At 38.2% G+C, this 22,352-nt stretch overlaps 1 protein-coding gene across 1 annotated transcript in view; it reads left to right on the top strand.

Annotated features, from left to right (window-relative positions):
* The window catches only part of LOC136684408 (IgGFc-binding protein-like), a gene marked incomplete at its 5' end in the record, with an annotated part of 40,399 nt that extends 18,207 nt beyond the window's left edge, over positions 1–22,192 (top strand). The window contains 50 exons of the mRNA XM_066659165.1: positions 79–195; positions 432–556; positions 770–915; positions 1,306–1,449; positions 1,560–1,667; positions 2,008–2,177; positions 2,312–2,514; positions 3,085–3,226; positions 3,332–3,385; positions 3,469–3,662; positions 3,766–3,907; positions 4,064–4,308; positions 4,401–4,549; positions 4,645–4,773; positions 4,911–5,049; positions 5,161–5,302; positions 5,412–5,608; positions 5,763–5,901; positions 5,989–6,105; positions 6,507–6,631; positions 6,718–6,863; positions 7,794–7,937; positions 8,105–8,212; positions 8,361–8,530; positions 8,857–9,059; positions 9,237–9,378; positions 9,515–9,771; positions 9,893–10,070; positions 10,182–10,290; positions 10,578–10,672; positions 10,815–10,991; positions 11,273–11,475; positions 12,174–12,318; positions 13,085–13,329; positions 13,578–13,742; positions 14,474–14,601; positions 15,555–15,826; positions 16,613–16,824; positions 17,039–17,183; positions 17,418–17,665; positions 17,854–17,983; positions 18,106–18,307; positions 18,943–19,104; positions 19,266–19,396; positions 19,572–19,774; positions 20,155–20,290; positions 21,324–21,458; positions 21,548–21,644; positions 21,730–21,788; positions 21,883–22,192. Coding sequence (XP_066515262.1) covers positions 79–195; positions 432–556; positions 770–915; positions 1,306–1,449; positions 1,560–1,667; positions 2,008–2,177; positions 2,312–2,514; positions 3,085–3,226; positions 3,332–3,385; positions 3,469–3,662; positions 3,766–3,907; positions 4,064–4,308; positions 4,401–4,549; positions 4,645–4,773; positions 4,911–5,049; positions 5,161–5,302; positions 5,412–5,608; positions 5,763–5,901; positions 5,989–6,105; positions 6,507–6,631; positions 6,718–6,863; positions 7,794–7,937; positions 8,105–8,212; positions 8,361–8,530; positions 8,857–9,059; positions 9,237–9,378; positions 9,515–9,771; positions 9,893–10,070; positions 10,182–10,290; positions 10,578–10,672; positions 10,815–10,991; positions 11,273–11,475; positions 12,174–12,318; positions 13,085–13,329; positions 13,578–13,742; positions 14,474–14,601; positions 15,555–15,826; positions 16,613–16,824; positions 17,039–17,183; positions 17,418–17,665; positions 17,854–17,983; positions 18,106–18,307; positions 18,943–19,104; positions 19,266–19,396; positions 19,572–19,774; positions 20,155–20,290; positions 21,324–21,458; positions 21,548–21,644; positions 21,730–21,788; positions 21,883–21,956 — 7,748 coding nt within the window. The remainder of the gene's footprint in view (positions 1–78; positions 196–431; positions 557–769; positions 916–1,305; positions 1,450–1,559; positions 1,668–2,007; positions 2,178–2,311; positions 2,515–3,084; positions 3,227–3,331; positions 3,386–3,468; positions 3,663–3,765; positions 3,908–4,063; positions 4,309–4,400; positions 4,550–4,644; positions 4,774–4,910; positions 5,050–5,160; positions 5,303–5,411; positions 5,609–5,762; positions 5,902–5,988; positions 6,106–6,506; positions 6,632–6,717; positions 6,864–7,793; positions 7,938–8,104; positions 8,213–8,360; positions 8,531–8,856; positions 9,060–9,236; positions 9,379–9,514; positions 9,772–9,892; positions 10,071–10,181; positions 10,291–10,577; positions 10,673–10,814; positions 10,992–11,272; positions 11,476–12,173; positions 12,319–13,084; positions 13,330–13,577; positions 13,743–14,473; positions 14,602–15,554; positions 15,827–16,612; positions 16,825–17,038; positions 17,184–17,417; positions 17,666–17,853; positions 17,984–18,105; positions 18,308–18,942; positions 19,105–19,265; positions 19,397–19,571; positions 19,775–20,154; positions 20,291–21,323; positions 21,459–21,547; positions 21,645–21,729; positions 21,789–21,882) is intronic.
* Between the last annotated feature and the right edge of the window lie 160 nt (positions 22,193–22,352).

Here is a 22,352-nt window from a genome sequence, read left to right as displayed (position 1 = left end):
TTCCTAAATTGTATTTTTTGTTAGTGGTTAGATAGTTTTCAGTTGTCAGGAGTTCATTTCTTCTTTATTCGTCTTTAGATTTTAAGGATTGTATAATCTCTGGTGACCCTCATTACAACACCTTTGATGGTAAATATTATTCCTTCATGGGAACCTGCACTTACACCCTGGCCCGCACCTGCAGAAATAACACTGGTAAGTGGAGCCTTAGATTCTTGAGTAGAAAAGTTAATTTAGTCATCACAGTAAAGACTGTATTCTTGGGGGTATCTTTATGTATATTTTACATTGTTAGAAGTACCCGAGGTTATACAACTATACCTCTAAATAAAATAAGTACTACACTCTTTCATAACAAACATTAAATACCAGGCTAAATGCTTGTGCACTATGAAATAGCAATGATTAGTGTTTTGTTCATTTTTCTGCAGGCCCCTGGTTCTCTGTGGAAGGGAAAAATGAGGAGAGAGGGGTCTCGGGTGTAGCCTACCTGAGGAAGTTGTATGTGACTGTCAATGGCATGACTGTGACCATGATGAAGAGCAGAACCATATTGGTCAGTTTTTTATGTTCTGTTTTTTACCTTTCAGCTGTTTTTAACTGTAACATTTGGGTACAGTAAATGTAAAATTTTCATTGTTCCTTTTTAAGTTATTGTGGTATTTTTAATGTTATGACATTTTTGTGAATACAGTTTGCTTTGGTTTTTTCAAAGCACCAATTTTCCTTAAAACATGAAATAACTGTCTCACAATATCCACCTCTCTAGGTAAATGGAAGGAAAGTAGGCCTCCCTCACTCCCCCTCTCCGCTAATCTCTCTCACATTGGCTGGACAGTATGTCATTCTCTCCACTCCCTTTGGCCTGGAAGTTCGCTGGGATGGCAACCACTATGCCAAGATCACTGTGCCCAGGTACTGTCTCAGGGATAGGCTTTATATATTGGTCTGGTTGCCAGATTTGTTATGTGTTTTTAATGAATAATACTTAGTAAGACAGCCAGTTAAACGTTGTATGAAGTACAGAAATTGCAAAAAAAAGTAAATACTATTATTCACAAGTACTGTTTTGCTTTATTGAAAGTTCTTGAGTTAGAGCCAATGATACGTAGGTGAACTTCAAAGGGAAATGTTAATATTGAGAATATGGCCAAAGTGTAAAAGGGGAATAAATACATCAATTATAAACATACAGAAACAGAAATGAAGATCCTGAAACGGTACCTTATAGGTCATTATTATGTTATCGTTATAATTTGATTATTTGTTTATCAATCTGTCTGTTTACTTCCCACTCTCTCTCAGCACCTACTATGAACAGATGTGCGGACTGTGTGGGGACTACAATGGAAATCCCAACAACGACTTCACAACACCAAATGGCTCCCTGGCTGATAACCCAAACCATTTTGGCAATAGCTGGCAAACCGATGAAGATGAGGATGATAAGTTAGTCTCACATATTCATCTTCTAGAAAAATCTCTTTCAGTAATGAGCACATTTGATCATTTTGTGTAACTCTGTACGTAATAAACAATGCATTCATTGTGTGTTGCAGGTGCAATTCTGATAATAAACCTGACCCACCTTGTGAGCCAAGCTTGGAGGCTGAAGTGTCTAAACCAGAGAAATGTGGCAAAATCAAAGACCCTAGTGGACCATTCAGGTGTGTGGAACCCACAAATTTCATTTCTTTGACTGTATACAAGAAACGACTTTATAAGATCTGGCTCAATCCATTTTTTTCTCCGTTTTATTTCTTGGTCTAAATAAAATTGTCACTGAACACATGCAAAATGTAAACTGAGAGCATTATGAGCAGAATGGATAATACAGTTTGGCTTTATGTCCAGGATTTGCCATCAAAAGACATTAGTACAATAGGCCCTGACCCTAGTTAATGATATTGACTTGTTCTGGCTGCTACAGATAAGAAAAGATATAATTTAGTTGACTTTTTCCTCTCAATCTTTTTTCTCCCTACTCATTCTTCCTCACACACACAGGGATTGTATAAAGGTGGTGGACCCTCTGCCATTCTTCCAGAGCTGTGTGTATGATATGTGTCGCTATCAGGGACTGCTACAAACCCTGTGTGACCAGCTCCAGGCTTACACTGATGCTTGTCTTGGTGCGGGAGCACCAGTTCACCAGTGGAGAGAGCCAGACTTCTGTCGTACGTATCACTAACAATAAACTAGTTTTAAAACTAATTCAGTTACTAGCAATGGGTAGTGCCACTGATTATTTAATATTGCAATGTGAGAGTGGACTGCACCGAATCATCATCCACTCTGTCCTTTTCCACAGCCCTAGTATGTCCCCCGAACAGCCACTATTCCACATGTGTGAGTTCATGTCCAGAGACGTGTGTGGGTGTGAGCGGACCCCCTGGCTGTGGAGAGAAGTGTGTTGAAGGTTGTAAGTGTGATCCTGGCTTTGTCCTGAGTAGCAACAAGTGTGTACCCCTCAAAGAGTGTGGCTGTGTGGACCCTGAAGGCTCTTACCATCCTGTGAGTGTCACATAAACGCACCCTTCACACAAATGAAATATTAACATGTTCACTCCACAAAAACAGGTTTATGTGGATTTCATTCTGTATTTAAAGAAAAGTGCAGTCAAAAAAACAAGTTCTATGAGCATTGCTGTGTCTGATCCACTCATACCAGCACAAAACACACTAACACATCCCCTCCACATCAGTGACACTGCAGCACTGAGATTGATCCATCATCCAAATCATACCTGCTGGGTGGTCCTGTGGAGATCCTGACCAATAAAGAGCAGGGTGAAATAACTACAGTCGGTCATTGTAGAGTTACAAAGTGCTCCTGTATGGCCAGTGGAACTGATAAAAATGGACAGAGAGTGTAGATACAAGTTAGATGTTCCTAGTGTAGTATAATTCTTCAAAAAAATGTAAAATTATTTTTTCATAAAGAATTTGTTGAATTGTTTATATGTACAGAATACAGTCTAGCTGTCCAATAAAAACATTTTTTAAATAATTTTGTCAGTTGAACTTTGTTAGAGAGGTTGTTTTTTTTTTCAAAATACATACTCATTTCTTGTATAATTTTAGATAAATGAGAGCTGGTATCTGGAGGGCTGTACACAGCAGTGTGTGTGTCTGGGTGGAAGAATCATCCAGTGCTACAACACCAGCTGCCTCCCTACAGAGAACTGTGAGCTGCTAGATGGAGAATACATCTGCAAACCTAACGGTATGACAACTACCTAGAATTATAATCATAACACATCTTAAATGAAGGATATCATAAGTATGAATTAATGTCTTGTCTTTTCCCGTCACAATTGTTTATTTACAGACGTAAGTACACCTCAACCAACAACTCCAAAACCAATGCCAACAACACCACCAGGTAAACGAAATATTCTGCTTTTAATAATGTATTAACACATACAAACAGCTTTCATTCAGTGTTTTACTTTTCTCCTCACACAGTGAAATGCCCTGATAATGCGGAGTATATAGAATGCGGTCCCGCCTGCGTTCCCAGCTGTAAGGACCCCTCCACCAACTGCACTGGTTCCTGTATCAGCGGCTGTTTCTGCAAGCCAGGTTTTGTGTTCAGAGGAAGACGCTGTGTTCCCATTGAACAGTGTGGATGTCTGGATGATAACAACAACTACTATGAGGTAAATGGAATAAACAGTCGATTAAGAAATGAACATCAAGCTCTAAATCTCTACTCTCTCTTCAGTGTATTCAAGTTGCTTAATTGAACGTCAATGCTTTTAGCCTGGAGAGATTGTCCTTGGGAGTGGCTGCTCCAAGCTGTGTCGCTGTGCTGGTAATTACACCCTGAGCTGCGTGGACAACACCTGTGGCCCCACAGAGGAGTGTCGGGAAGTGGGCGGAATCCATGGCTGCTATCCTAAAGGTGAGGAGACCACAGCTGATATTCCAGTTGTGAATCGGTTTAGCCCTGTATGATGCTGTAACGTTCCCCAACTGGTTTGGGAGATAAGGGTTAACCGTTGTCAAAATGAATCATTTATAACTTTAGTTCACTGTTAATCTGTTTATTTACCTACAGACTCCTCTACCTGCACTGCCACTACTGACCCTCACTACACCACTTTTGACAAGCGCAGTTATAACTTCATGGGCAACTGCACCTACTTGATTTCTGAAGCGTGCAACAGCACAGACGTGCCTTACTTTGCTGTCTATGCTGAGAATGAGAATCGCTATAACATCCCTACTATCAGCTATGTGAGTGCTGTCCACGTCCACGTTCTGGGAGTGAAGGTGTCCGTCTTGAAAGGAGGAATTGTGCAGGTGAGAGAGCAAAGGGATAACAAGTGTAGAAAGTGAAATGAAAGATATATTCTGCAGCAATGTTACGAGTACTGTTCTCTGTCTGTGCACAGCTGAATGGTACCAATGTGAACGTTCCCTTGAGTCCGGCTCCTGGGGTAGACGTCTTCAAATCTGGAACACTGTACACAGTGGTCATGAACTTTGGTGTGACTGTTCGTTATGATGGAAGTAAATACATGGACATCAAAGTCATCAAAGAGTGAGTGACATATTAAGATTCAGTTTAGCATTTTACAATTTAGTTAACTGACAACAGGAGAATCATTAAAGGAGTGTGTTTTTGTGTTAATGCAGCTATCAGAATAAGCTGTGTGGCCTGTGTGGTGACTATAATGGCAATGCCATGGACGACTTCCGCACTCCTTCTGGTGAACTGGTCAGCGGTCCAACTGAGTTTGGCAACAGCTGGAACACAGACCCTGAGTGAGTCACTGATGATGTGTTGTGTTGTATAGGCTGGTAATTCTCATATTCAATGTTGAACTCATCTTCCCTCATTCCCTCCCGTAACTGTACGTGTGGGTTAAAGATACTGAACGCTGTTCTTCTTTTGTCTCCAGCTGCAATAAGAGTCCAGTGGACCCGAACCCTGGCTGCACAGAAACTGAAGAGGAGCTTTATGAGAGTCCAGCATACTGTGGTATCATCCTGGACAGGGAAGGTCCATTTGCTGCGTGTCACCCAAAAGTCAATCCCAATGTGAGTTAATCAGACTAAATGACTTATAATTTCGATTTTAAGGTTTGCAGTTTAACATTAACATTGTCATATGTCTTTGAACATTGTTGTATGTTTGTTTTGTTCTTGCAGACCTTCTTCAAAAACTGTGTGTTTGATTTGTGTGCGCTGGGAGGACCACATTCTGCCTTGTGTGAGGCCATTGAGGCCTATGTCAACGAGTGCCAGGACCGTGGTGTCAACATCGGACCCTGGAGAAACAGAACCTTCTGTCGTAAGTCTCAAACCAACTGTAAAATGACACTAAATCTAATATCTAATAATGAATCAATTTCATGAAACCCATTTTCAGCTCTGCAGTAAGTGTGTGTTTTCTTCTTTAGCTTTGGATTGTCCACCCAACAGCCACTATGACTCCTGCGTCTCCCCTTGCCAACCCTCTTGTACCTCTCCGCTACCCAGTCAGTGCAACGGACCCTGCTCTGAGGGATGCAAGTGTGACCCTGGCTACCTACTCAGTGGTGACAAGTGTGTAAAACAAGACACGTGTGGCTGCACACATAATGGACAGTATTACCAGGTGAGTGTTTATGAGTGTGGATGAGTTATAGTCCGAGATTCCTTGTGTTCCTGTGATTTATGGATTCACTCTACAACTCTCTATTCCTATCTCAGTAAATGAGTGTTAGGATATAATTTCCTGAAATGCTTTTTTGTCTGTCTATAAATTTTAGCCTGGGGAAGAGTTCTACACTAAAGACTGTGATCTGCTGTGCAAGTGTAATTCTTCACTTGTCACCTGTAGTGCTGCAGGATGTCCTCCATTACAGCAGTGTGGTGTACTTGGAGGTCAAATAGGATGTTACCCAGTTGGTCAGTACTTCCTAAATTGTATTTTTTTGTTAGTGGTTAGATAGTTTTCAGTTGTCAGGAGTTCATTTCTTCTTTATTCGTCTTTAGATTTTAAGGATTGTATAATCTCTGGTGACCCTCATTACAACACCTTTGATGGTAAATATTATTCCTTCATGGGAACCTGCACTTACACCCTGGCCCGCACCTGCAGAAATAACACTGGTAAGTAGTAACTGTTTCTCTGTTTTTGTCAATTATTACTGTTTCACAATTTGGGTTCACAATATTGAGCATTACTATTGCAATTAAAATAAATTATATTCTCAATAAGTGTGTTAGTTGTGTAAAATGAAATATTATTACATGAGAGATGTGGAAAGGGTTAAACAATCAAATTCTCACAGAATATCACTACTTACTATACTAATGATATTTAGTTTTAATGTAATATTAGGGCTTATGTGTGTGTTTGATTTTTTTCCCTTAGGTGTCTAAAAACTAATTGTGTATAAAAATATGTAAAACAGTTGCTGTGTTAAAGTTTGACAGAAATATAGTTATGGGTTTTTCATCGGACAGCAACAATGTATATTAACATTACTGTTTTACTCTGTGACCTACAGGCCCCTGGTTCTCTGTGGAGGGAAAGAATGAGAAACGAGGGGTCTCTGGTGTATCATACCTCAGGAAATTATATGTGACAGTCAACGGTATCACTGTGACCATGATGAAGAGCAGGACCACACTGGTTAGTACATAACAACTAACACACTGCAGTTGTTAATGTTTTCACTTTCTGCATCAGAACCATTATTTCCTCTTCTACTCCTACAGATAAATGGACGGAAAGTTGGTCTCCCTCACTCCCCTTCTCCACTAATTTCTCTCACCTTGGCTGGACAGTATGTCATCCTCTCCACTCCTTTCGGCTTGGAAGTACGCTGGGATGGCAACCATTATGCAAAGATCACTGTGCCCAGGTACTGCCTTGAAAGTAGCATTTATTTGAAATATTCCTTAGATTGTAGATGCAGCAAAGATGCATGAATATATAACCTTTATCTTAGAGAATTGTACTAAGTGTACTTGCTGTTTGGGGCATGTTTCAAAACATAATGTAATTACTTTTGAGGAAGAAATATAAGCTTGAAATAATAATAAAAACGGCTCTGTGTTTACTTAAAGATGTACAAAGATATAAAAATAACATTTATTTTTCCATCCCCCAAAAAGTTGGGACAGTATCGAAAATGTAAATAAAAAAACGGTTTCTTACATTTACTTTGACTTTTATTTCATTGCAGACAATATGGACCCAACTATTTCATGTTTTGTCTTATAAATACATCCATTCCTTTCATTTCAGGCATGCAACACCTTCAAAACAAAGTTGGCATGATAAAGCATGTAGCATTTTGTAATATTGCCATTCTTTCTCACAACAATTAAAAGACTTTGAAGGATACCAAGCAATGAAGTATTTCAGGTGTTATTTTTGCCCAACTATTCTCCAATAGTTCACACAATTCTCCACACATTCTGTACTGAGGACAGGTCAGGATTGCATTCTGGCTAGTCTAGCGCTTGACCCTCTCCTTTTGTAGCCATGCCTTTGTAATGTGTGCAACATATTGTTTACACATTCTTGTTGAAAAAATGCAGTTACTTCTCTGGAAAAGACCTCAATGTGTCTGCATGAAATAATGTTGATCAGACAAAGCCCAATACTGTCTGCAATGAAATATAAACCCAATACTGTCTGCAATGAAATATAAGTCAAAGTAAATATAAGCAACACCATGGTTATTTTTAGTAACTGTTGCCATACTGTGCCAACTTCTGATTTGGGGCTGTAATATAAATGATAAATGTAATATAAATGATATTCGTGTTATTGCAATCTCTTTCAGCACCTACTATGAGCAGATGTGTGGTCTGTGTGGAGACTACAATGGAAATCCCAACAATGATTTCACCAAACCAGATGGTTCCCTTGCCGGCATTTCAAATCAGTTTGGTGATAGCTGGCAAACCAATGAAGATGAGGATGATACGTTAGTTTCTTTTCTAGCTCTCCCTTTTCTCTATATATTTTTGAAATTAATGTCTTCTGTTTGTCTTAATGCAAACTAGACTTTTTAATTTTACAATTTTCATGATTTGATTACTTCATTGTTCATTTTTACTTACATTTTTGAATACAATTTTTATTGTTAAACAGGTGCAAACCTGATGTCACACCTGACCCACCATGTGACCCAAGCCTGGAAGTTGAAGTCTCTAAACCAGAAAAGTGTGGTAAAATCAAAGACCCTAGTGGACCATTCAGGTGAAAACACTAATATAGTATAATAATAATTTATTGTTATTATTATTATTATTGTTGTTGTTGTTGCACAGTTGTTTAAATTGGAATGTGATAATTAAAAATTAAAATACTTTATTTTCTATTCTGTGTTCTATTGCCTCAAACACAGGGATTGTATAAAGGTGGTGGACCCTCTGCCATTCTTCCAGAGCTGTGTGTATGATATGTGTCGCTATCAGGGACTGCTACAAACCCTGTGTGACCAGCTCCAGGCTTACACTGATGCTTGTCTTGGTGCGGGAGCACCAGTTCACCAGTGGAGAGAGCCAGACTTCTGCCGTGAGTCTTGATGTTAATATTAACAATTCATAAATAGTTACATGTATATAGTACCTTTCACATACTCAAGGGTGTGGGCGGAGTGGATTGGCGTACAAAGCTGTTGAAGTACCCATTGCCATGAATTACAATTTTCTTTCTTATAAATTCATGTTGAGATGTATATAATTTTTTATGCACAACTGAATCAGTATACACTTTCCCAGAATTATACATGCCACTTTACATTTTCACATACTAATGATTTTAGTATACAAGCTTAAAGAAAATGTGCCATTATTCATTACCTTGTTTGTAAATAAAATTCTGTCTATTTTTCTGCACAGCTCTGGTTTGTCCTCCAAACAGCCACTATTCCACATGTGTGAGTTCATGTCCAGAGACGTGTGTGGGTGTGAGCGGTCCCCCTGGCTGTGGAGAAAAGTGTGTTGAAGGTTGTAAGTGTGACCCAGGTTATGTCCTAAGCAACAACAAGTGTGTACCTCTCAAAGACTGTGGCTGTGTGGACCCTGAAGGCTCTTACCACCCTGTGAGTGTCTTAAACACACACACAAACATCACAAACCAAATAGATCACAAAAATTATAATAGAAGTTTATTTCTTTTTCATGATTTCATTAACAAAGGGTGCAGTTAATTTATGTTCCTGCAAATATGCATGTTGCACGAAATAAGTTCCTATATAATTTACTTTGCTGTGGTTTAGATAAATGAGAGCTGGTATCTGGAGGGCTGTGGACAGCAGTGTGTGTGTCTGGGTGGAAGAATCATCCAATGCTACAACACCAGCTGCCTCCCTACAGAGAGTTGCAAGCTTCAAGATGGAGAATACATCTGCAAACCAAATGGTAGGGAAAAAAACATATGGAGTGCTCTGATACAGCATTATTTGTGTGCCCTAATATCACTGAACTTACCAGTCTATACTTAGATTGACACTAAAGACAATTTAGCATAAGAAGGTCTTGTTTTTGTATTTTACAGAGATCACAGGTCCAGGAATCTGTTCTGTGTCTGGGGACCCTCACTACACTTCTTTTGATAAGAAAGTTCATCACTTTATGGGTGCTTGCTCTTACACACTCACTAAGCCCTGCAATGAGACCACTGGTGTGCCATACTTTACTGTTGACACTCAGAATGAACATAGAGGCAATAACAAGAAAGTTTCTTATGTGAAATCTGTCACTGTTAACGTTTATGGCATGAAGATTTTTCTGGACAAGGGACGTAAAATACAGGTGAGTATCATATGAAGGACTTTTGTATTGAACTGGAATCAATGACATATATATTAAACTCATACAGAAAAAATAAGTACAATACAAACAGCAACACCACTGTTTATTTTCACTCTTGCAGGCTAATGATGTTCGGGTGACTGTGCCTGTCACTCTACTGAATGATATCAAGATCTTCCTCAGTGGGAAGTTTGTGGTGCTGGAGACTAACTTTGGTCTGCGTGTCCGCTTTGACGGAAATCATTACGCTGATGTCAGCCTTCCCTCCTCTTACAAAGGCCAGCTGTGTGGAATGTGTGGTATGTATTAATCTGACACTAAATATCCTTAATAAAATAATCACAGATTAAGATTGTATTCTTAAATTCCAGTTTTATTTCCTAATTGTCACGTCTTTGCTAACCACAAAGGGAACTACAATGACAATCCTGGAGATGACAACATCATGTCAGATGGCAAGCCTACGGACAACACCAACGAGCTTGGAGAAAGTTGGCAGGTGCCTGATAACAGACCTGAGTGAGTCACATTATTTTTTACCTGTTACTATAGAGTAAAGGTATGAAAATGATATATAGTTGCAGTATTATCCAAGTTGCTTGCTGCCTGGCTAATTATTTTGACATTCTCTTTAAAAGGAAACCAGGAATGTGGGCTGACAATGAGTATTTTTTGGATGTTAGGGCTGAGCAACCAATACATTCAGTGGTCTTTGAACAAAATCGATACCCATGTGTTATACATTATTTGCCTTTATTTATTGTTTTTATTTTTCTAAGTATACTTTACGTCTTTCTTACTTTCAGTTGTACTCATGGAGGTGGTAATATTGAGTGTGATAAAAATATTGAAACGGAAGCACAAAAACCCACCAGCTGTGGAATGATTACAGACCTAAACGGTGAGATAACATACCCATACATTTAAGAACCAGAAATAACCCATGAATATTTTTAAATATGAAAAAGTTCAGCATAAACACCTAGAGAAAGTGCCATCTGTTTGTTTCTGCCTGAGAGTGATACTTCATCCTTTTCTCTCAGGAATCTTTAAGGAATGCCATAAGGTTTTGCCACCAGATCCATACTTTGAGAACTGTGTGTTTGACCAGTGTGGCACAGATGGGTCTGCTGTCGCACTCTGCCAAGCCTTCGAGAGCTATGCTACTCTGTGTGCCCAAGCTGGGGTGCCAATCAACTGGAGAAACCACACCTACTGCCGTAAGTGTTTGCTTGAGTATGCAGACAGCCTGCATGTATACTTTACTTATGTTTGAAGTCAAAAATCTAAGTGCATTTGTGGCCTTTTCAAGATTCTTCAAGGCTCCTATGTTAAGGTTCTTTGTTCATTTTTGTTCAAGTGTATTATTAAGAATAATCTCCTTCAAGATAAGAATCTTACCCTTCTTCAGTCGTATTCTTTTTCAGTTAAATTACTTCACTGCATGAACTCTGTGTGTTTCGCTCTCTCTTACATTCCTAATTCTGTATTTGCTTTCCAGCCCTGAAATGCCCTGCTGATAGTCACTATGAGCACTGTGGTACTGCATGCCCTCCCAGCTGTCAGGATCCAGGCTCAGCTGGCACGTGCACACAGCCATGCGTGGAAGGGTGTGTGTGCAATGAAGGACTGATTCTCAGCGGAGACAAGTGTGTATCTTTCAGTCAGTGTGGATGCACAGACAAAGACAGCAACTACAGACCTGTAAGTGAATAACTAATGGCAGTAATTTGGCATTATGTGTGTGTCTGGATGAGAAGATGAAATTCACAAGTTTAAAATAATCTGAACCAAGTTGTAGATCACTATTGTTTTCTTTTTTGTTTCAGAGAAAACAGATTTTTAGTTTAAGTTAAGTTTTAAGATCATAGACTTCTCAGAAAAAGTACACAGAAGGCTAAATAACTAAGTATAAATTAGTAACTCTTTATTGTAAGTCGCTGTTTTAAAGGCTAGATGATACCTACATAAGCCCTTCATGACAGATGACACAAACATACATAAATATTTATAAATGCTTATTCCAAAATGCGTCAACTATCATTTGTGGCTATTTTTGTCAAGATGGCAAATCCACTCATACCAATGCAATACACACTTCCACACCACCATCACGTCAGTGTCATGGCAGCGCTGAGTATGATCCACCACCCAAGAATACCAACACTGTGGTGGTCCTGTGAGAGTCTTCATACTTGATGACCAGGGTGAAAGAGTCTTAATAATTTATGCAGAGCAACAAATGGATTAAAATCTGTAATTGTAAAACAAAAAAAAAAGCATCTACATGGTGAATGGAGCTGAATAAATGGACATCTGTTTTTCCTATAGTTTAGTATTTAGTTCGCATATGGGCAAACCAGGTTCAAAATAATTTTTTTGCTACAATTTTCTGTCTTTAGGTGGGTGATAGCTGGTTTACTAAAGATGACTGCTCTGAGCGCTGCGTGTGCTCCCCTCACAACAATGTGACATGCGAAGCATGGAGGTGCAGCCCTGCACAAGAATGTAAGGTCTACGAGGGCCAACTCAGCTGTGTGGATACAGGTATGGACTTTTAACCAGACTGCATACTAAACCATTGTTGACATAATTTTCCCAAATATTTGAGATCTGCTCTGCTCTGTGCCAATTTACTGCATGGGCTTTCTGCCAAACGATTATGTAATGTTAAACTTATTTTTAAACATGTTTCATTATGGTTGGGATTATCAGTGCTGAATCTTGTAATGTGAGCTCATCTATGACAAGATGTATGAGCAGTGATGAACTTTATCCAATGGGAGCATGAGATAATTCTGAGAGCAAACCACAAGCAACCAAAACAAAAATAGTCATGAAAAAAGAAATGTGTGGGTAGACTTAGTAAGGCTGCTGATTTCAACCATCTCAGTGGGATTGGATATTTCTCTTAGGTTTGGAGCTAAATTTAAAGTATTCTTCATGAAAATGTTAGTTATTTCTGCATTTCTTTGAGCTTCTTGTTGTCAGTAGGGGATAGTTATTGATAGTTTAGACCTGTTATCAACATTTTTATAGTATCTGTAAGGTAGGTGTAAAGCCTTTAACCTATATTTAATTAATAATGAACAGATACAGAATTTAAGCATTGTTTTTGTAAAAGCACATGTATACATATCATTTGATAGAACTTGTGTCTCTAAGCAAAATTATTTGGTCTTTCTATCTGAAGTAAACCCAGGTTCAGCAAAAGTCACTAAAAACACTGAACACTGAAGCACTGAGCAGTGGTTCATAGATAGGGAAAATACTGTGTGGGACGTTTGTGAGAACAATGTATTTTTATATGCAGGAGTGGGCATTTGTCACATAGCTGGTGATCCTCATTACTACACTTTTGACGGCATCATGCATACTTACATGGGCACCTGTACCTACACACTGGTGGATGTTTGCAATAGCTCCATGGTGACTCCATTTACCATTGTGGCCAAGAACGAGGAGCGTGGTCTGCCTGAAGCCTCTTATGTCCGCTCTGTCAGCATCTACCTGCCCACTGGAGAAGTCATTACACTAAGCAAGAGCAAGAGAGTGCTGGTAAGATTCTGACCAAGAAACAAGGAATCGAAAATGAATTTTACTAGTCAAAATGAAAAATATATATTCTAAGGGTGCCTGCAGTGTAATATCACTAATATCAGTTAATTAGATGTTAAAATATTCTAACAGACCCAAACCACAATGTTACACAAAAACAGCAGAAGTGTACTGTACAAAATGGAGTTTACAGGATTTATAAAGTAAGTCTGGTCATCATGTATTTGACAATTTCTTGGCCTCTCTAGTTGAATGGACAAAGGATCCGTACTCCCATGGACATTACTGCAGCCAAGGCCAAAGTGTTCACCAGTGGAGTCAACAGTGTGCTGGCCACAGACTTTGGCTTGATTGTCCAATTTGATGGAGTCCACCACATAGAGATTACTGTACCTGGAGACTACTTTAACAAGGTGAGAAAACCAGATAGGTTAAAAGTCAATGTAAGTAAGTATATTTTAGATGTACAAATAAATTTTAAAGCTTTTTTGTGTAACATATAATTGAAATGTAATCTCTCACACTTTTGCCATTTTATGGTAACTGCTGAGTCGTATTAAAATCGACAGTCATCATTTTATAAAAAAAAGAGAAAAGAAAAGGTAATTCACTATACTTAAATAATCTAAACCAAAACAAGTGTACTTTCTGACACAATATTGTTCCCAAGAACAGAAAAAAATCAGTGCAGTACCCAATGCAGTGCCCAATACATTCTTCTTGCCATTTTTATACGATTTAATATTTTGGGATTTTTTTACAATATTTTTAATACAAACAATGCAACAGTTGCCATAGAGAATATTTCAATTTAGTTATAATTATATGTTATACAAAATGCTTACATTTAATAGTGGTGGATTTAATACGTTCAATTTGATGTATAAATCATTAATATGTCACAAAGTACAATATGTTCTATTGGTAAAATCAGAATCCTTGAGGGAAATTTTGATTTAAATTCTAAATGCTTGCTAAATTTTATTATGAAATAATTATTTAAATAAAAAATGTGATTAAAAATTAAAATACATTTTAAATCATTGTAGCCCTTTTTAGTCAAAATTAAATACTCTTTCCGTTTTTTTGTTTGTTTGTTTTTGCTTTTCCCTGATTTTACTTTTCCCTCTAATGCTTTTTGCAGGTGTGTGGTATGTGTGGTAACTACAACAACAATCCCAAGGATGACAACTTGATGCCAAATGGCAAACCAGCTAAAGATGACATAGAGTTAGGAAACAGCTGGAAAGCAGAGGGTGACAGTGACCCAGGGTGAGTGTCTGATATCATTAGTGATAAGGCTTACAGGAGACAAACTAAATTTAATATGTTTCCCTTTCATATTTACATTTTGTCATTATTTGTTAATTTGTCATTGAGCAGTGTTATATAGGAATAAACCGAAACAATCCTACACTCCACATTGCAATAAATCACTATAAAATAAGGCACCACTGTACAATAAATTAAAGTGTTATGTTATACATTATATCCAACAATACATTGGGATACAAAACAAGGAATGTGTATCAGTTGAGATAAAGTGTTAATAACAAAAGCAAAAACATTAAGGTAATAGTTATCTTTACATACATATTTTTAAAATGTATTTATTTCTAACTAGCAAGTACCTTTAACTATATTTCTGCAAGTTTGTTTTTTTTTTTTTTGGCTAAATTAATAGTCAGGCCTGATATGTTTAGCAAAAATCACATAACTAAACCAGCAAGAACATTTGCCTCAGAAAATTAATCCAATTGGTATGCACATTTCATTCTGCTGTACAAGTGCAGCTTTATTCTATAATGCTTTGTGAAAACAGCTTGACCAGCCTTCATTCCCTCATTAAGAGACACATCAGACACTATGTACAGAATAAAAAGCTAGACCTGCTAGAAGGTGATTAATTATGTTTAAAGCAGATATAGTCAAAGCACTGTTGGAGAAATGAGAATAACAGCTGTGCCAGCAAATCTTTTCGAACGTGGTAGTATAGTTTTAGGGCTAGCTTGAACATGTCTATCATAGAATGGAATAAATTGGAATTGGAGACATACTGTCATTTCTTGGAAGAATAAAATTTTTAACATATTAATATGACTTGATTGCAAAATAACGAAAAATTCATTAGGTGAACGGTTAAACATCTTTGCATATCTTCTGCAAATGTATTTGAATTTTCATCTTATAACATTCATGCTACATTTGTATCATTGTCTTTGTAGATGTCAGCCAGATTTGCGTCCAGACATCCACCCCAACTGCACAGCCGAGGAAGAGGATGCGATTAGGGCTCAGTGTTCCAGCGTTATTGAGTCAGACCTCTTTAAACCATGTCATTCAGTGATTCCACCCAAACCCTTCCTGAGGAACTGTATCTATGACATGTGTGAATACAACGGCATGCAGTCCACAATGTGTGATAATGTAGAGGCCTATGCTCAGGCTTGTCGGAGTGCTGGTGTGACTATCAGCTGGAGGAACACCACCTTCTGCCGTAAGTGCTCCAAAATCTAAATGTAGAAGAACGGACTTTCTATTTCATTATTCTGCTCAGAAGATCTTTCATGATTTGAATGTTTTCTTAAAGGTGCAATACTGGTAATTGAAAATCAAAATAGAGCTATAATAAAGTATAGTGATCGACCGATATGGGTTTTTTGATGCCGATGCCGATTTTTAGACAGCAGTAGTGGCTGATGGCTGATATGTAAAGCCAATATTCCCATTCCTCAGGCAGTGAATAAACTAGAGGCATTATCATGATTTATTTTTACAGAAAACCCTTCAAATTTGTAAAAGAAACCATTTAGAGGTCATGAAATATACATAAAGTGGTCAAAAGATTATGAAAACCACAAAAAATATAGGCGTTTGTATGTTACTCCTGTACTTGTGCTAAAAGATATCTGTCTGTAAGATGACAAAATGGACGCAAGGGACGCTCTAACAGCCAGAATGACGAAGCTGCCCACAGCATTGCCTGTGTGCAATTGTGTAAATATATGCCTCTTGCGCTAATATATCTGCCAATGCGGATTCTATAAAATATGCCAAAAATCAGCCGGATTAATCGGCCGGCCGATATATATCGATCGATCACTAATAAGGTATTATTATTATTAAATAATAGTAGTAGTAGTATGTTATTTTTTCATAACCCAGATGTTGTATTTTAATGAAAATTGTGAGATGATAAAAAGAATAATAATATATAGTAAAGTGGAAGGTCTGAAGGCTCCCCAAAATAAAAAGATTACTCTTTTTTTGTGTTCATTTGCAGCTCTCCCTTGCCCTCCAAACAGCCACTACTCAGACTGCACAGCACCCTGTCCTCCAACTTGTGTTGATCTTTCCCCCATCTTTTGCCCTCTGCCACCCAACGGCTGTGTGGAAGGCTGTCAGTGTGATCCAGGCTATGTGTTGAGTGACGGCAAATGTGTGTCACTCTCCAACTGCGGATGCGTGGACAAGGACAGCGGAGAGTATCATGATGTAAGTTGGTAATCAGACAAGGACAGTATCCAAATGTGAACTCTGAAAAGCTTAATTAGGTCTCAGATTTGTATTTGCCTCCTATTCTACATCCACATTCAGCCAATAATACCATATATGGTCTGGTTACAATGTAGGGTGTCTGAATTATCTTGTGACAGCTATCTAGCTTATTTGTGTCTCACTGATGGTGGTATCCTGGTGTGTGTTCCAGGCTGGAGATACATGGCTGACTGAACACTGTGATCGAAAGTGTACTTGCAACCTGGGAGGAGTGGTGTCCTGCAAGGACTTCCATTGCAGCTCTAGCTCCATCTGCAGCTTGGATAAAAATGGAGACCGCTACTGCAAACCTGAGCGTGCGTCACATAACCAAATATCCCGACACTTATTAGTAATTTTCCTTTAAACACACACTCTGTTGCAACCTTGTTTAAGCCCTGTAAGCTCATATGCTGCATTTCAAAATTCTGGCTTAAATATTTGTGTTAAAAGCCAAAATATTTGTTCTAACACAAAAAATAATTTATGACTGTAAAATCTCTGCAAAGAAATTCACTGCATACATCGTCTTTTCTTCTGCTCATCTATAGATTTTGACAAGTGCATAATTTCTGGAGACCCACACTACCGCACCTTTGACAAATTCAACCATCACTACCAGGGTCCCTTCACATATGTCCTAACCAAGGACTATAATCTGCTTAGCACCCTCACACCTCTCACTGTCAGGGGCAAGAATGCCCGCCGAGGAGGCAACAGCCGCATCTCTTTCCTGCATGAGGTCTATGTGGATGTGTATGGTGTCAGGGTTCGCATGCTGCAGAAGAAGGTTTTGCTGGTAAGGAAATGCTGGCTTTTTTGGGGTAATATAGCATGCTGTACAATGCAATGTATGGGGTTGTAACCTCTACAAAACCTACCCAGTATTGCTGTAACAAATGTACCCCTGTATCAATCATAAAAAAACTATGACGTATGATTTTTTACTCTAGTTTGCATATATCTAAATCCTGTTTTCATTTCCAGGTTGAGGGTGAGCGGGTTTTCCCTCCTCTGAGCCCCAGAAAGGGTATCAAGATCACCTTGAATTCCCGCTACCTTCAGCTCTCTACAGACTTTGGGCTTACAGTACGCTTTGATGGCAACATTCAAGGAGGTAAGAGAATAACAGAAACTCTGCCGCAATGTGTGGTCCCAGACGTGTCAACACACTCTCTCACTCACACAGTATGCACATACCTTAACAGAGTCAGGGCAATGTCATTTCTCCCCATACAGAGGTGATTCTTCCTAGAACCTATAAAAAATATGTAGCTGGCCTGTGTGGGAACTATGATGGGCGGGCCAACAATGAGTACATGAAACCTGACGGCACCTTCACACGCAGTCTTAATGAGTTTGGAGACAGCTGGAGAGTGAGTGACAGGCAGAAGGAAGATGTTCGTACCTCAGTCATGCCAAAACTTGCCCGCTTGCACAGGTGAGTGCATTTCAGAACTGTAATTTGGTCACACAGCCATATCTTCATCTTTCTTATACCTGTGGTTTAAGAGACAAATTTGGAAGTATATTTTTATATATTAAAAATATACAGTTTAGAGATAATGCACACTAATATATTTATTAACTTCTAAATTGTTTTATTATAGAGATTTATATACTTTTATTCCTGTTTTATTATTCTGTAAAATCCTGTATCACACATTTATGTGGGCAGAGACTGGCACATTTTCATCTGCATCTGTACTAATATCACTCATCCTCTCATCTTTAGCCCCTTGACTCTTGCACATGACACTTTTTTGCCATTTTCTTTGTTCTATATTCTGGATTCCCTTAGTTTGATACTTGTTAGTAGTCTCCGTGCCTGTCTGGCTTGTTTTGTATGATACATGTTATGCACTCACCAAGACAAATTCCTTGTATGTCCAACATAGTTGGCAAATAAAGTGATTCTGATTCTAATAAAGTGCTGCAATAGGCACATCATCTTTGTTCCTGGAGAATGTGGACCTATTTTTCAGTAATCATTTCTATCAGAAACTGCAAATTTGGTTAAACTTGGGGCCAGAATAAATGCCTATGTTTTGCTCTCTCCCTCTCACGTTGTCTCAGGAGAGAGGTGGAGGAGGATCTGGATTCTGGCTTTGAGACAGGCAGCTGCTCTAAGGAGCAGGAGCTTGAGTTTAATGGGACAAAGCTGTGTGGAGCGCTAAGTGACCCAGAAGGCCCCTTTGCTGACTGCCACACCACTATTGATCCTCTAACGTTTCAGGAGTGAGTAGACTGTCCTGGAATACTGTAATGAATTATTCACTGGAATACAGAATAAGGTCTTTATAAAAGAATACTTTGAACTCAGCTAGGTTTATGTTTTTCAGTTCATTTTAAACGTGTGTATGTACATTGCTCTGACACCGAGTGTGTTTTTATTGCAGGGACTGTATTTTTGACCTGTGTGCAGAACAGGGCAGTCCCACACTGCGCTGTGAAAGCTATGCTGTATATGCACTTGCTTGTCAGGAGCAAGAAATTGTGCTGGGAAACTGGAGAGAACAACTGGACTGTGGTACGTCACACAAACACACACCAGTTATTTAGCGTGAGAAACACATTACATTACACTGAGCCCAAGCCTCCACATTGTCACACAGCTATGTAATGTATGAACGTGCATTAACAAGTGACATTTTCTACTGTGCTCACGATATTTCTGCTGTGTTGTGTGCGTTTGCTTTTTATAGCTCCTAAATGTGGTGCCAACAGCCACTACACCCCCTGTATGACTTCATGTCCAGCATCATGTGCTGACTTAGCCGCTCCTTCAGAGTGTGAGCAGACGGAATGTATTGAAGGATGCGAGTGTGCTCCTGGGTTTGCCATGAGTGACAATGAGTGCGTTCCTTTCACTGAGTGTGGGTGCACCTTCCTGGAACGCTACTACACTGTGAGTGCACAGCTGTATGAATTTGTGTTAGTGTGAATATAACAGTTAAACATAAGACATATGTACATACTGCAGTTTCTAAAGGTTTGCAAAAAAGACAAGTGACAGTGTGTTCTGTAGAGGATGTGTATTATATTTTGCATATACATGTATTTGAATGTTCAGCATTGCCACATATTTCTCATACTTGATGTTAATAACAGTATTTCTCAATATCAGTATTTCTCAGCTTCCTCCTAATCAGTTACAAATCTCAGTATTAGTATATCTGCAATATGTTTTTTATTTTAAAGAAAATAATCTCTAAATTTTGAATTCTTTACTATGTACTAATCTACTTCTGTCTAATTCCAATTTGTATTTTTCTTCTGCAAATAAAGCTAAATGAAACCTTCATCACAGAGGACTGTTCTCAGAGCTGTGAATGTACCCCCACTGGTGCAGTTTGTAAAGCCAAAGCCTGCGCTGAAACACAAATCTGCACCATTTTTAACACCAGACGTAATTGCTACAACGGTAAGAGACTTATTTTAGAACCCTCACATTATAATCAACACATTTTTACACTTTAACTGACTTTAAAATATTGATTACATTAAATTAACATTAAGAATGGGCTTGTGAATGCGTAACAGCCACTTTAACTGAAAGCCAACCTTGCTGGTGTCCATAACCTTTTAGCAGCTATGCACAATGTTTGTTGGCCATCTGGTTGTTGGTGGAGTTATTCTAAATCTAGTAGTGATACTGTGTGGAGCCTCCAGCAAAGCTGTGTTGTCTGATGCAGTCTAACAAATCAGTGTCAGTTGTGCATAACAGCAGATGGGTTCCAGTTAGGAGCTACACGATATTGGAAAAATTTGACATTTCAATATACATTTTGCAGTATATGTGTATATGAAATAAAATGGAATTTTCACCAGATCACTATTATAGCTCTATTTGTAAATAATTCATCACTCTAGAATGACACAATACACAATCTCTCACTCACTGTGACACCATTGTATTTATATAATGCTTTTCTACAAATTGAGGCTAAAGTCAATTGAAGAAAAATTCATAGCGTGAATAGCATGTTTGATTTAATTTGCCATACTTGCCATTGCACATACTATTTGAATATCATGCATGTGCACATCACAGTGATGATGCTGAAACAATACATTGTGCTGCCCTTGTTACAAGCACACGTTTTTACGCCCCTAGACAAATGATATTTATTGAACATAACAAACCTTCTACAGTCAGCAAACTTAAATTTGGCATTTTCTGCTTATTTCAGTTTTAAAAAGTTATACAAGGTAACAAAATGGGCCATAAGTTCTGCGCATGTATCAGTGTATGCTTTTCATTATGTTTAATAATGCAAATAAACAGAAATCATGCATAAAAATGTGTCAAGGTATATAGTGTGTGGAGGATGTGTACAAACTTGAATTTAATTTGACCAGGGGCACCCAAACTTTTGCATAAACTAATGTATACTAATTTCTATAAAAGCCTTTTTGAAGAAACAGTAGTCTGACACACTCTCTCTCTCTCTCAGTGAATCCATGTCTAAGCTATCCTTGTGAGAACGGAGGTACATGTGACAGTTTATCAGAGACAACTTACATCTGCAAATGTCCAGAGGGCTTTGAAGGAAAAAACTGTGAAATAGAGAAGACTGAAAAATTACTAGGTAATTATTTTCACTCATTTAGTTTGAAATGTTTTACCATCGCAGTCTAAAAGAATCTAATGCTCACATTACTGCTGCTGTTTTAATAGACAAGACAACCATCATTCTGATTGGGGTCTGTGTACCTCTTGGAATCATCCTTATTGTCACTATGATTGCCTGCATCTGCAAAAAATCATCTATCGGGTAAGTGCAGAAGACTTGTAACAATAAAAGTTGTAAGTGTAATAGAGAATTGAGCGTAATACTGAATGACAAATCTTCTCCTCAGGCACAGGAAAAACAGCTATGATACGAATAGCAGCAGTACTATGCAACTAAAAAAAACAGGTATGTGTGATTTTCATATTGAAGTTCTTTTTGTTTGTACATTTGTTTGATTGTCAAATGTTATTTCATTGAAGGATTTGATGTTTCTCTACAGATCACCCCTATGAAAATTTGGAAGGCCCTAAGAGGAGCATGGACAGCATAGTTTTACAAGCTTCAAAGCTGTGAAGAAGCAAGACGCTCAGATTAAGATGTGATGTTGTTTTATTTATTGAATTCTGAATGTACTGCTGCTAGAAAGTTCAGCATTTGTTGATTTGTGCTGAGTAACTTATTTGTAAGCATTTCTATAATTGTTGCAGTAATGTATGTATTTATCTTAAATAGTTACTCTAGTATTCGGTGATTATATTCTAAAAAAGAGATTATCTCAAAGAAAATGACATTATGCACATATCCATTTATTCAGTTCTTTCAAGTTCAGGAACCCAGTAGGTCATGAATACAACATTTTCACTTTAAACACTTTTTTATGATTTAAACACTTTAAATAACAGGTTTTAAGTCAAAGAGGTTTAACCAAAACCCATAAATAAGGCTAAATTTTTTTTCTAAAAACAGATC

This window comes from Hoplias malabaricus, unplaced genomic scaffold (assembly GCF_029633855.1).
Source record: "Hoplias malabaricus isolate fHopMal1 unplaced genomic scaffold, fHopMal1.hap1 scaffold_224, whole genome shotgun sequence".
NCBI lineage: Eukaryota > Metazoa > Chordata > Actinopteri > Characiformes > Erythrinidae > Hoplias > Hoplias malabaricus.
The sequence above is the reverse complement of the archived record's forward strand: the minus strand, read 5'-3'. Positions and strand labels throughout refer to the sequence as shown.